The 14,059-nt window shown below is 50.6% G+C and overlaps 2 protein-coding genes across 6 annotated transcripts in view; one reads left to right on the top strand and one right to left on the bottom strand.

Annotated features, from left to right (window-relative positions):
- Positions 1-3,078, bottom strand: part of CDK15 (cyclin dependent kinase 15) — a 68,951-nt gene extending 65,873 nt beyond the window's left edge. The window contains exon 1 of the mRNA XM_077324189.1: positions 3,031-3,078. Within this exon, the coding sequence (XP_077180304.1) occupies positions 3,031-3,078 (48 nt within the window). The remainder of the gene's footprint in view (positions 1-3,030) is intronic.
- ALS2 (alsin Rho guanine nucleotide exchange factor ALS2) overlaps positions 1-14,059 on the top strand; it is a 71,030-nt gene that overhangs the window by 751 nt on the left and 56,220 nt on the right. For all 5 annotated transcript variants that reach the window (XR_013227958.1, XM_077319162.1, XM_077319163.1 and 2 more), the window contains exons 2-4: positions 5,465-5,608; positions 8,253-8,407; positions 9,593-10,500. Coding sequence is in view for 4 of the 5 variants with exons in the window: in XM_077319162.1 (XP_077175277.1) it covers positions 5,589-5,608; positions 8,253-8,407; positions 9,593-10,500 (1,083 nt within the window). In the remaining variant the exon portion in view is untranslated. The remainder of the gene's footprint in view (positions 1-5,464; positions 5,609-8,252; positions 8,408-9,592; positions 10,501-14,059) is intronic.

Below are 14,059 nucleotides of genomic sequence, written 5' to 3'. Positions count from 1 at the left end.
AGCCCTCCTGGCCTCTCTACCCCCTAGAAGTTGCCATCCAGGGGAGGGGGCAGCAGCAGCAGCAGCAGCAGTGCCCTTCTGGCTGATCTTTCCAGGTCTGTCTTGCAGGCCCTGTGCATTGGCCGAGGCCCCACAGGGCCCTGATGCCTTTCTGCAGAGCGTTCCACCCGGCTGGGGCCGAGGTTGAACAGGCCCTGGCCCTACTTGATGCCGGTTGCACTCCTTTGGCCCGGGATCCTAAGCAGCTCTCAGTCTGCTGATCTTAACACTCTGTGGGTGAACAGATGGTCTTATAAGAACTTTTGCGAGTCAAAGCCACTTTAAGCAGGTACCATGAGGAGGTGTTTAACTCTCGAAGACTGATACCTGGAATATCTTGGAGTCTCAAGCGCTCTTGAACTCAAATCTGTGTGTGCGCGCGCGTGCATGCATTCTCTGAGCAGTGATGGTTTTTAGAGAAGTCAGCAGCTACTTATTTGTAAGCACTGGCGGTGCCAGCTGTGACTATGCCTGTAGCTATAGGTCAAGGGAAGGCAGTAATTGCATGTTACCAGTTGGCTTTTCTTTTCCTTCAGAACCCTAAGCTTGCTAGCCACTTTCAGAGGGGGGGGGGAGAGAAATGCCCTGCCCCTTTAATAGAGGGCTAATGAGAGGTTATTTTCCTGGTGATGTTATTTATCTCTTTGCCATAAAGAACTTCAGCTGCCCTATTTCCACAGGCTAAGCTTCTATTAAAGGGACAGAACATTCTTCGCCAGGCTTGTTGACAACTCTACGTAGGTTGTAGGTTCCCCCCTAATAAAACAAGCACAAATTTGGCAAAGTATCTCTAAGTGTGATCAGATCCTTTCTACCAGCTGTGGCTAAGGGCCTTTCCAAATGGAGGGTGGTCACTCTGTATATTCACAGCTTCCATCAACTTAAAGAGCCGCATTTACCTCTAACCCGAAGATGAGTCGTGTGCATCAGGGAGGTTAGCAGCTTGCCTGTTTGTCTGACAATAGCTGTTTCAAGGTGGAAACTACCTGCCAACCATGAGACCTGCCAGGCAAGTGTTTTGCTTAGTTCCCTGAAACATGGGGCAGGTCCCACTTTGGGGAGTGATGCTTAGAACAGCCACAGGTGGCTCATGTCAGTAATCTAACAAGTACCCATCATTCGCACACACCTTGTTCCTTCCTTAAGAGTCCTTGTGCCAAAGAATTGCTGGTGTTACTGAAATACTACTGTACTAGTCTTGAGAAAACTAGCTAGTTTCTCCATGAAGGTGGGCATCCAGGGGAAGGGGGTTTCTTTGGTTGCCACTTCTAGGCCCCCTCCCCCATCCTGTAGGTACTGAGGAGTTGTTTCCCCAAAGCTCTTCTTGATGAAGGGCTTTTGATTTGGCTTAATGATGCCTCGGGGGAACGTAGGCTGATGGCACTGCTGAAAATTGTTTGCATAGTGATGTTTCGAAATGGTTTTCATTGATGGATCTTATGACTCTCTTCTAAACTTGCCTTAGGGACTATTTTTGGCTGAAAGGGAGTCTGTAAATAAACATATATACATGTGGCTGGGATGATGGAGTCATTCTAAATAAAGTCCTTACAAAACAACCATAGTAACCTTATAATTTGCAGGGTATTGAACCCAAGCACTATACAATCATAGGGTTGGAAGGGGTCGTACAGGCCATCTAGTCCAGACCCCTGCAGGATCAGCCTCACGCATCCAGGGTAAGTCTCTGTCCAGCCGGTTGCTTGAAGCCTACCAGTGAGGGGGAGCTCCCCACCTCCTTAGGCAGCTGATAACTCTGCTGAACTACTCTGATTGAAATTTTCTCCCCTGATATCTAGCCAGTGCTGTTCAACACATAGTTTAAACCCACAACTGTCCTATCCTCTGCAGCCAACGGGAACAACATCCTGCCCTCCTCCAAGTGTCCACCTTTCAGAGACTTCAAGAGAGCCATTCTGTTCCTTCTCAAGCTCCTCTTCTCCAGGCTGAACATTCCCAAGTCCCTTGGCCTTTCCTCCTAGGGCTTGGGCCCCAGCCCCCCCTGGATCATCCTCATTGCTCTATTCTACACCATCTCAGTTTTGTCCACATCCTTTTTGAAGTGAGGCCTCCAGAACTGCACACAGTACTCCAGATGCAGTCTGACCAATGCAGTATACTATGACATCGTACAGTCTTGATGCGTTGCAGTTCCTGTTGTGCAGTCTGCTCTTTGAAATAAAAACTTCGGATTTGAAATTAGGCTTCTGATGGGCCTTCTGATGACAGTCATGTATCCCGTGGTGCTTTTCCCCATCTTCCTCGCCTCAGCTAGGCACCTACCAATAGCTGCTGCATACCTTTTTTGTGGGTGGAGAGTTGCTCTCCAAGTGCCACACCTGCTCTAAGCACTGTGGCATCTTCTAGTCTTCTTTATTTACATCTGAGGCCTGGATAGTCAAAAGACCATCAAGGGATCCATCTGCCAACTCTTGGCACAATTTCTCTTTTGTCCTGGAGAGTCGGGTGAAGAATTTCCTGAGACAGTTCAGTTGGCAGAGGGTGCAGGGCCTCCTGCAATCCCTGCAAAACTTATTATGGCCTTAAGGGCCCTATGAAATCACTCTAATCATGGTTTGTGTGCTTGTGATGCCGAAGGATGTGTCCCTGTGTTACATTTCCTTGCTTGTCATTGTAAAAATTCAAGTAGTGAGCTGTATGGGAAATCACTGAAGGTGGCCAACTTTAATGCCAGAACGGTGCTACACAAATATGTTAGGGGCTATTCATTTATCCTGCAAGCGAATGAGACTTTGAGATATTTAGAATAATGTTGTTTTGGAAGACAGGCATCCAAATAGACTGAATTGCTCACGTCGCGTTAACTTGTCATTGCTAGTATTATTACATACTAGAAATAAAGTCCATTTTATGTCTGAATATGTCTGCCGGCCGCCCACCCTCCCCGAAGCCCAAAACGGCGAGGACAGCCGCGGCGGCGTTGGGGCCACAGAAGCCTCCCTCCCCCTTCCCCCCCGCAGAGCGGCCTACCTTCGGGTGTCTGTGGAGGCGGTGGCTCCTCAGCGGGTGGGTGGCCATGTTGCGGTGATGTTGGGGGCGGAGTGTGGGGGTGGAGTCCGGGGCGGGCCAAGTGGCCAATAGGGCCCAATTGGCCACTTGGTCCCTGAGTGGCACTCGGAGAGGGCCAATCAAGAGCCGCTTTGCGGCTCCTGATTGGCCCTCTCCGAGTTTTTATCCCGGACGGGTCCCGCCCTAACTCCTCCCCCAGAGCCCTTACTCCTTTATTTATTCCATGGTGTGCCGCGCCGCGGGGCGGGCTTAAAGATGGCCAGTGCTCTGGGTGTTTTTCTCCCCTTTAGGAAGAAAAGGTTGCCTGTTTGGAATTGCAATGCTGCATCCTTTCTGTTACCTTTCAGGCCATAATCTGGAGTGCCCTTTCCTTGCTTGTGGCAGTTAGCATTTTTATAATACTGTAATACTTTTATAATAAAGTAAGCCTGAAGTGAACATGGCATGAAGAGATGTTAATTTGAGGGTCCCGCCAGGGCTTTGGCAAGCGTTGGTCTGTAGGGAGCAGGGCAGCCAGCATCAAAAGGATAACAGATCCCCCCTCTTGTCAAACTCTCAGGGTTTATTAACACAGCTGAAATTATGTAGGCTTAGAATCAAATCCTGAACCTTTGAGCACCGTCACCAGTTGGGTCTTCCCAGAGGTAGTTGAATGGAAGGACTAAGAAATGAGAGAGTTTGAGTTTGTTTCGCAAACGGCTGTCTGCAACACAGTCTTTAGACCAGGCGTAGTCAGACGTAGTCTTAGGAAGGAGGTAAAGCAGGCCTGGATACTTGGCATACTTTTATATGTCATGCATTGGTGGTATCTGGTAATTGGTATTTATTGTACAGAATTGATATCCTGCCTTTTGCCTTCTAAAGGGATGCCAGGCAGCTAAGAAATTAAAACGTCCATATTAAAAATGATAGATTCAAATGAGTAGCCATGTTGGTCTTTAAGACCAACAAAGATTTGTTCAAGGCGGGAGCTTTCGAGTGCAAGCACCCTTCGTCGGACTAAGAACTGACCATCACAACAGTAGGAATACTATGATGGTCAGTTCACAGTGTGAGAAAGCTCACGCCTTGAATAAATCTTTGTTGGTCTTAAAGGTGCCTGACTGGACTCTGGTTTTATATTAAAAATGACATTTTTTTCAACCACACAGTTGAGGAATACCATGAGAGGGATAAGGTTCTGCTTCTAATCTAGTCTGAATCATAACGATGAAGGCGGTTGCTTTTTAAAAGGTTTGTGCCCTGATCTTGAGTGTAACGGAGAGCACCGTGCTGGGAGGGTGCTCTCAGTCTTCCTGGGATCAGGGGGTCTCGAGTGGAGGAACTCTGCAAAGTCTTGCAGCACGAGGGCTGCTTTTCATGCTGCCGTTTCCCATAACAAGCTCTGGGGTAAGGAAATGTGTGTCATTGTCTTACTTGTGACAAATGAGGACGCACGAAATTGCCTCCTGCTGAATCAGACCCTTGGCCCATGGAGGTCAGGATTACCAACTCAGACTGGCAGCAGCTCTCCCGGGTCTCAGGGCAGAGGCCTTTCCCGTCACCTGCTGCCTCACACCTTACTCTGGAGGTGCCAGGGACTGAATTTGGGGCCTTCTGCTGGCCACTGAGACAGAGCCCCTCCCTAACTGTGGATCGGTCCTTATTCATCTATAAATCAAGGTCAGGGAGGTTAGTCATGTTAGTCCAGGGGTAGTCAAACTGCGGCCCTCCAGATGTCCATGGACTACAATTCCCCTGCATTCGCTGGCAGGGGCTCCTGGGAATTGGAGTCCATGGACATCTGGAGGGCCGCAGTTTGACTACCCCTGTGTTAGTCTCTTTGTAGCAGTAGAAAAGCACCTGAAAGACTAACAACAGTTGTGGCAGGGTGGCTGCTTTCCCGAGTCACTGGGGGCTTCTTCAGATGAAGTGGGCAGTGATTCAAGACAGCTTATGCCCTGCCACAAATTGTCTTAACCCTACTGGACTCTGGTTCTTTTTAAGTTATTTATCGTTCATATTTTCTACTTGGCAAATGTATGGAGATTCTATATTGCAGAAATATCAAAACCAGTGGTGTTTTTTTTCTCAGGGACGAAACATTGAATGAGCGTTGCTCTCTTCTGAGTGTTTCAGCAAATTTATCGGCAGCCCTTTTAGCCACTGATGGGCGGAGTGGCCCTGGCTAGGAAAATCCCGGCGCACGGAGGAGGCGGCTGTGGCCTCCAGCGGCTTTTGTTCCCGCAGTGTCAGGGCCTGTCACAGGACCCGTGGGCAGAGTAAGCCTTGCTGCTGAGCTTTCATGCGCCGGTTGGTTATAAAATTGTTGGGATGTTTGTGCACATTCCACAGTTGTATGGACGTTCATCCAGTTAGGCGTCTGGGGTGACTTTTGTCTCCTTGTCCTTTTTAGCGATTCCGCACCACGGAAGCGTCGGCTGCCAAGTTTGTATTGTGCTTCCAACTTCATGGTGTTAAGAACTCTCCCCTTCCGTTCCCGGAGGAATAGTTTTGTGATGGCGCTTTTTTGGTGACTAATGGAATCAAAAGAGAAAAGGTAAGGAGGCCCTTTGATGATGAATCTATAAGGGGTTTTGAATCGAATGATGATCCTGTAGATATCCCCTAATAGGTAGCACTTGTAGATCCAGGCAGGGGGGAAACGCAGAGGCATAGAAAACTACAGAAACCAACCATCAGTTTGGCAGCAGTCCTGTCCTGACGTCTTGGGCATCCTGGCACTCCAGTCTTGATCCGGTTTGCCTCCTGGCTCCATTCAGTGGGCAGCCTGGGATCAACCTACTCTATGAACTGCCTTCTCCCTGCCCTTCCACTCCACCTTCCACCCACCGTCAGAAGCCCTGCTTCAGTTGCCCCCACCATCTGAGGCCGAATTTCGGAAGTCTTTCCCCAGGAAAATTGACCTCTCTCCCTCTAGCAGTCTCTTCTACCCCGGGATTAAGACTTTCTGTTTTGCTTTGCTTGGCATGCCCCCAACCACAGTCCTCAGCCCTCCTCCCTGGTTCTGATACGGTTTGTTTACATGATCTAAAAGTTATATTTTTAATGACTGTTTTATGTCTGCCACCTTGGGTGCCTTGATTGGGTGGGTGGCAGCCTACATCCGTTTAAGATAAATACGTAAATTACGTAATCTTAGCTTAAATGTAAAGCCGCATGAAACAAAACTGTCTTGACCATTCTTTAGAAAGCGGAAGCGACTTGGCTGAAGCCTGTCACATGGGGAAAAGAGAGTTCTTAATTCTTTTTTCTGCCACCACTAAGGTGGTATCTAGTATGCCCCCTGCCCAGCCTGTGACAGCAGAAGAAGAACCTATCCCGGGCTATATTAAACAATTTAACAATAAATACAAATAAACGTTTCTTATCTCTTCTTATATTTTTATGTGTATAAACACAACCAGAACGGCCTCTAGATTAAACCGTTTTCAATTTTGTTTTCCTCGGTGGTTGTCCTTCTAAAATACAAAAGCATACAATTAATACAGGCTTATCAACCATTTTTACAAAACAGAAGAGAACATATTTAATTGAACATAGTCAGTATTCTAGTCTACAATAGTACATACCTCCTATAATTTTTATAAATATACAGTCATTGTTTCTTTAATATATATATAAATCAAAAGCCAGCTTTTTGGCTATTATCGTAAACCTTATAAAATTATAAAAATTATGCTAAAGGGCCAAGTCTTACCTTTAAATTATATTATATATATGTGGCCTTTGGCTCTCTGGTTTGGGGAGGTCTGTTCAAAAGACTCATCCCACTGGGTTGTAGACTGCCTCTGGTAATTATACTCTAGCTGAGAAACTTACTCCATGCCACACCTATACCAATTAAAGCTGCAGTCTCATCTAAAAGCGAAGAGTTCCAAACATATGTAAAAAATATTTTAAGGGCTCTAAATTCTCCCAATTGGCCATGAAGCCTATCAGTTAGGATTTAAATTATAATAAACTTTCTTCCAAGGTACCCCTATAGAGGCTATTAATCTTATACCTAGCTTGAGTTTAAGAAATTACAGCATCATTTTGCAGTCCTTGTGTTTGCAGGTGCTACCTCACAGGAAGCAAGAAAGTTCCAAATTCGTGTTTAAGCCTTTAGGGCTCATAGTTTCCAGTGTAGGGTCTCTTCAGAGGACTTAAGGAGAGGGATAGGTTGCTGCTGGGGAAGCCCTGACTGGCTTGGCCAAGACTAGCCTAGTCAGAACTCAGAAGCCAAGCAGGGTTGCCCCTGGCAAGTGTTTGGGTGGGAGACACCAAGGAAGTCCAGACTGTAGGCTTGGCCGCTTTGGCCACTTTGGCGGCCATTCATGCCCAAAGTGGCCAGTGCCATGGCGCTGTGTGAATGGCCGCCAAAGTGTGCCGAAGCACACAAGCCTAGTCCAGAATTGCTATGCAGAGGTGGGTAATGGGAAACCAGTTACTGCAAGATGAGTGCGACTTGATGGCATTTTGCACATACAAGCTGGAAAAACCAGGCCCAGCGGTAGGCTTGTGACTTACAGTTCAGGGGCTTTTAGGCTAACACTTGGCGCAGAGTGGTAAGCAGCTGAAAGGCTGTCTGAAGCTCTGCCCATGAGGCTGGGAGTTCAATCCCAGCAGCCGGCTCAAGGTTGACTCAGCCTTCCATCCTTCCGAGGTCGGTAAAATGAGTACCCAGCTTGCTGGGGGGTAAACGGTCATGACTGGGGAAGGCACTGGCAAACCACCCCGTATTGAGTCTGCCATGAAAACGCTGGAGGGCGTCACCCCAAGGGTCAGGCATGACCTGGTGCTTGCACAGGGGATACCTTTACCTTTTTTAGTCCTTTAAATTGGGCCTCAAAAGAAACTGGCAGGCACAGAAACTATCGGGAACAGCTTGTCCACCTTGGTAAGCAGAAGAAAAGAGTCTCAAGCTGGCTCTGGCAAAATGATTTATTCCAATGAAAACAGTGTTCAGTGTCCAAGCGTATACGTCATCTGACTTACAATGGCGCATATTGCAATTAAATTTGCAGGTTTTGTATTCGTTTACAGCTTGCATGGTGGGATTGATTGCTTGACATTATGGATAAGGAGCCATAAGGAGTGTTTGTGTGCCTACGCGCGAGAGAGAGCCAAACAAGCAAACAGCACAACTGATGAGCACACATGGAAGGCTTCAGCTGTGTGAATTTCTGCTTCCTCAACAGCTCAAGTGAGCAAGAAGGAACAAGGGAGAGGGGCCTGGTCTACACGTGGCAGGCCGGCAGCTGTGATCCGATCTCAGGAAGCCTCCCTGGCTGGAGCGGAAGGACAGTCCTGCAGGCAGCGCTTGGAACGAACCATGGCGTGCTCCTGTCAGAGGGTACGGCATAAGGATTATCCTTCAGTCCTTTAGAGGGAGGGGGGATCGCATGGGGTGAAAAGTGCCCACAGAAGAAATCCTTCACAAGCACTTCTAGATGGGAGACCTCCAAGGCGTTCCAGGGTCGCTACGCAGAGGAAAGCCTTGGCAAGCCACATTTGAACCTCCCTTTCTCACGGTGGCTTCCCCGCTGTCCTTCTGCTGCCTTTCCATGGCAGATGTCCAAGGCAGCTCCCGACAGATACAGTCAGCAGAATTAAATCCCAAGGAGAGACAGGTTGGGGATGGGGAGGTCTGTAGCCAAGGGAGCTCAATGGAGCCTCTGGGGAGGGACCTGCAAGGGCTAAGGGCAGCTGCCAAGAAGGGGTCCCTGTGGGTTCTTGGCACACTGGGGGGGGGGGGAGGAGAGTCTTGCAGATGTAGATAAATTGTGAACTTGGATCAATGGCTGCTGTTTCAGCTTTTTAGAGATACAGAAATGGACTTGACAGAAGGATGGAGCCATGAGTTCCTTTAAGGAAAAGTGCAGCCTTGTTCCTGACCTCTTTGAAACCTTTCTCTAGTTTTGTGTGGGATTTTTGTCTTTGAGAAGCTCTTCACTGTGGGATGTGGACCCCCTGCAGTTGACGAGAGGGAAAGGGGGACCTTCTGCCTGGCTTTCTGCCTAGGATGGTCTCTTGACCTCTTTGCCTTTGGGGAGGGGCAGGGGCAGGGGTTTTCAGATGTAAGGGAAAAGGAAGTCCTGCTTCTGCTAGTCCAGGCGTGGCCCAACGGTGGCCCATCTGATGACCATGGACTACAATTCCCATGAGCCTCCTAGGACCAGAGGGTAGCCAGGATGGCCTACAGTAGAGGGACTAGATTTGGGCCCAGTAGCACCAGCTTTGGAGGCACGAGCTTTTGAGAGCTGAAGCTTGCCGATGGAACCCCCAAACTCCTGTAGATCTCTAAAGTCCTACTGGACTTGAATCTATCTATCCATAGGACCCAGCGTGGGGACAAGTGAGTTCTCTGCCTGTTTGCCTGCTCAGTTCTGATAATCCTGTATTTAGCCACCTAGTCTCATAATAAGGGTGCTTCTGTTTTGCCCTTCCTTGTGAGCAAGAGGGGAGGAAAGGTCGCGTTGATTTTATGAACTTTCATTTTGGTGTTTCTCTCCCGCCCCCTCCCCTTGCCTCCCCCCAGGTGGTTCAGTGTACAGCTTTGGCAGACTCCCCTGGAAGGATGGGCTGCAAGACGCCTGTGTCGGCTGTCCCATCCTGGAGAAGGCCTTGAGTGGGCAAAACGTTGTCAGCGTGGCCGCCGGCAGCTTCCACAGCGGGGCCGTGACCGAGAATGGTGGGGCGTACGTGTGGGGGGACAACGCCTCCGGCCAGTGTGCCGTGGCGGGCCAAGCCGCCGTCCCCGACCCGCACCCCGTCAGCATTTCCGACTCTGAGACGAGCCCTTCGTTGCCCATCCAGATCTTGCAGCTGGCCTGCGGGGAGGAGCACACCCTGGCGCTCTCCCTCGGCCGGGAGATCTGGGCTTGGGGAAGCGGGTGCCAGCTGGGACTCATCACCACGGCGTTCCCGGTGACCAGGCCACAGAAGGTCGAGCACCTGGCAGGGCGGGTGGTGCTGCAGATCGCGTGTGGGGCTGCTCACAGCCTGGCTCTGGTCCAGTGCCTCCCCCCGCAGGACATGAAGCCGATCCCAGAGAGATGCAACCATTGCAGCCAGCTGCTGATTACCATGACGGACAAAGAAGACCACGTCATCATCTCCGATAACCACTGCTGCCCTCTAGGAGTGGTCCTGGCCGAGGCCCAAGCCGAAGACCCCGTCTCTCCCTCCCCGCTGGAAACGCCCTGCGGGAAAAGTGCTCCAGGCAGCCAAGAGGAGGACTGTCCGGGAGCCCTTGTGGGGCCGGAGCATGACGGGGCCGACTTGTGCCTCAGCAGTGGTGGTCAGGAAGACAGTGGCATCTCCAGCCCGGGGCAGCAGCCTCCCTTGGCGACAGGCAGAAGGGCAGCCGAGCAGCTCGCAGCGGGCCTAGCGGATCCTTTGCTGAACGAAAGTGGGGAGGAGGAGATCAGCCCAGAACTCGAACAGGTACTTGCTCCTGCAGGGTTATGTGTACGCTGCTGCAGTTTGTAAGGCCTTCTGACTCTCTGAGACTCTTGCAGCCCTTAGGAGTGGAGAGTCGGATGGGCAGCCATGTTGGCCTGAAGCAGCAGAGCCAAGGGGGAGTCCTGGGGCACCTTTAAGGCCAACAAAGAGTTATTCAGGGTACCAGCCCAAAAGCCCATTGCATGCAGAAATGAACTGGGCGCTAGCGGCCCCCGGGAGTGAGAGCGGGCATGGGGGGAGCGACGTCCTTGCGAGGCTGGACGGGAGGGGCGGCCGCGGAGGTTGGGCAGGCGATGGGAGCAGCAGGACTCTGGCCCCGAGGCCAGCCGAGCGCCTCACTGGTGGGCAGGCTGCCGGCGAGTGGCTGGAGCGCTGGTGGTCGGCCAGGGGCTCGCTGGACACCCTGGATGCCGTGCCGAGGCCGTCACCCGGCCCTGTCCAGCCGCGCAGCAGCAGCAGCCCCCACCAGGAGCCAGGCCACCCACTGGCAGCTGGGCCCGGCGTGGGGGGAGGACGTGAGCCGCATAAGTGCCCTCCCCGCCGTCCAGGAACCGTCTGGCGGCAATGCTGGGTGAGCAGCTCACCCCGGGCAAGTGGCCCAATCCGGACACGCCCCATTCTGAAATATTAGATAAGCTCTTGTTGTTATTTATTTGATTTCTTACCTGCTGCTCCCTGCAGTGCTGGCTCAGGCAGGTTACAACGATGAAATCTCAATCGCAATCAAGAATAAAATGTTAGAAGAGTAAAAACAGTCCCCATCTTCAACATTTAATCTTCCCCAGTGGCGGAATGCTAGCCTCCCCCCCTCCTCCCCCACTCAACAACCTTCTCCTCCCCAGAGGATCTGGACACGATGCTCCGTTTGGTACAGCCCAAAATCCTCTTGGCCTTTTTGGCCGCCGAGTCACACTGCTGACTCCTGTTCAATGTATGGTCTACTAAGACTACTAAGGATCCTTTTCATGCAAGCTACACCGTGGCCTATGCCCAGAATTAAATTTTGCTGGTCTTAAAGGTGCTCCTGGACTCAAACTTTGCTCTACGTAAGCTTCGTACTTGAACGTGTGATCCTGGCTTGTGCTGATTCCGGCCATTTTTAAAATTTGATAGACATTTATCGGGTGATACAACTATAAATTGTCATGTTAACCTGCCAATGATGTGGGGAGGGGCCCCGGGTGGGCATGTCCACAGCTCTGCTTCCCCACCACATTCTGCATGACCATGCCACTTCTGGGGTTTCTGAAGAAGGTTTCAGGGGTGGAGAAAGGCTGATCTAGGTCAGCTCTTAGACTGGCAGCAGCTCCGGGTTGTTCAAAAGTCTTTCACCTACTAATTGGTCATTTCAATTGGTGATGCCGGGGATTGAACCTGGGACCTTGTGCATACAAAGCAGATGCTCTGCCCCTGAGCCATGGGCCCTCTCTGCTTCTACTGAGAGCCACCAAGAGCCCCTTCAAGGAAACGGCTGTTGAAACTACCAGGCACCCTGGTGACATTTCTAAACCCCCTGGTACCTTGGATTGGTTGGTCTCAGGCTTACACCTGTGTGTGTGTGTGTGTGTATTTGTTGTAGGTACTTTCTGTATGACTTTAATTTATTTTTAAAGGAATGCTGCAGGAAATCTATAGGTGCAGCAAATGTAATCGCTTTAGGCTTTGTACTCCTTATGGAATTTCTAATTGCTTGTAGTTACAGGGCTGTGGTTCTCTGTACGTCTCTGGAAAGGTCTTCCATTTCCACTGAGTGTGTCTGGCTGGATAGGGAGCAAATGTTTGATCCTTCCTCCTTCCTGCTCTAAACAAAAGCCTCGGAGTTCATTCGTCTCCCAGCACTGGAGCCGGGGAATTATACCTGCTTGCCCAATGCCCTGTTAGGAACTGCGTCAAGCTTGCTTCTCGTGAATGAAGAGGCAGGGGCTCATGGGAATTGTAGTCCGCACTCTGACTACTCCTAGTTCCTAGTTCCAGGGAAACTGGGGGAAATTCTAAGACAGGGAAATCCCTAAAACGGTAGAGTCCGGGCATCATTGTGAGTTGCCACAGCCACACAGAAGGGCAAGCAGAAATGCTGCCGGCAGCACCAGAAGCGGTGGATCCTGGACCTGCCAGCCCTACAGAGAGAGAAAGCTCTGAGCAAGCCGGGGGAGGGGAGCTAAAGCAGCAATGGGAGAGCGAGTGGGCAGGCCAAAGGCAGTGGGGCGAGGAGGAAGAGGGCAAGGAAATTCTCCCTCCCCCCAAATCAAAGAAGTCACTGGCAAATTGGGAATTCTGGATTGGCAGGATCCTGTTTCTTAGCTACAACTGGCCTATTTGCATATCCACGGGAGACCCTTGGATGAACTAAGGCAGCCAATTTCAGCCTTTTGACTGTGGAGGAGCCCCTGAAATGATTTTTCAGGCTTTGTTGAGCCTTGGAAGGGATCTCAGCTGGCCACGCCTCCCTGCCATGAACCCCCCACACACCCCCCAGTGATGTGTCACAGGCAGACTCGAGGGAGGAGAGACGGGAGGTGGTTTAAGGTGGGAGTAGGCATGCAGGCGTCGCCCCTTCCCAGGCGCAGAAGCCACAAGAGAACGGTGCAAGTGGCTGGTCCCCTAGACTGTGACTAAGACTGGAGGGGAAAGGCCCCCTCTGGACCCCTCTGGAGCTCCCTCTGCAGACCCCAGACTGGGAATCTCTGACTTAAGGTGTGGTGCTAGGAAGTGTCATCGATCACACTTGAGTTGTGGTAACTCAGAAGTCCCCTGGCATCTCCAGTTTAAAAACTCCGCTTGTAGGTAATGTGAGGGGCCTCTGCCGAAGACCCTGGAGAGGTGCTGCTGCCAGCCTGAGCAGACAACACTGACCTTGATAGGCAGAGGATCTAATTCACTAGAAGCCTGTGGCTGCTCCCGATAGCATGGCTCATGCTTGGTCACAAGCAGCAAGCTGTGGGCCTACTGTAAGAGCCCCATCAAATTTCTCAAAGCAAAAGAAATCTCTTTATTGAAGAAATATGCAAACAGGCGTAAGGAGTTTCCTTGCTGAAACGGAGTTACAATTAAGCCAACGTGATTATATTGGCAATCACGAATCTTGGCGTGCAAGGACCGAGTGCAGAAAATGTCCGGCAGCCTCCCTGCACTAAAAGCCCGCAAAAGCAGTGCTGGTTGACACAACACTCAGAGTCACTTATTCAGCTACCCAAGGCCTGTAGAAGAGAGAACACGGGAGAGAGTTCTGTGGAAATGTACTGCATCACTAATCGGGGTCAGCACTAAAGAACCTGCCAACATCATAGGACAGAACCAAAGGAACAGGCCACAGGGACAAGGTCAATGCAAAGGATGCTAATATAAAAACATGAGAGGTCAATTAAACAGCTTAACGGCACAAGGAGAAAAACACTCAGGGCAACAACATGTAAACGTGGGAACAAGATCTTGACTGCTATCGGCAAAGAGCACTTTGGTCCTTGTGGAAATTGCCTCTGACTTACTTAGCCGAGGCTCCCAACAACTTCAAAGAGCGGAAGAGCCAGGAGCCTGTGCTGTG

The sequence above is a fragment of the Paroedura picta genome, chromosome 2 (genome assembly GCF_049243985.1).
Source record: "Paroedura picta isolate Pp20150507F chromosome 2, Ppicta_v3.0, whole genome shotgun sequence".
In the NCBI taxonomy this organism is placed as follows: domain Eukaryota; kingdom Metazoa; phylum Chordata; class Lepidosauria; order Squamata; family Gekkonidae; genus Paroedura; species Paroedura picta.
The sequence above is the reverse complement of the archived record's forward strand: the minus strand, read 5'-3'. Positions and strand labels throughout refer to the sequence as shown.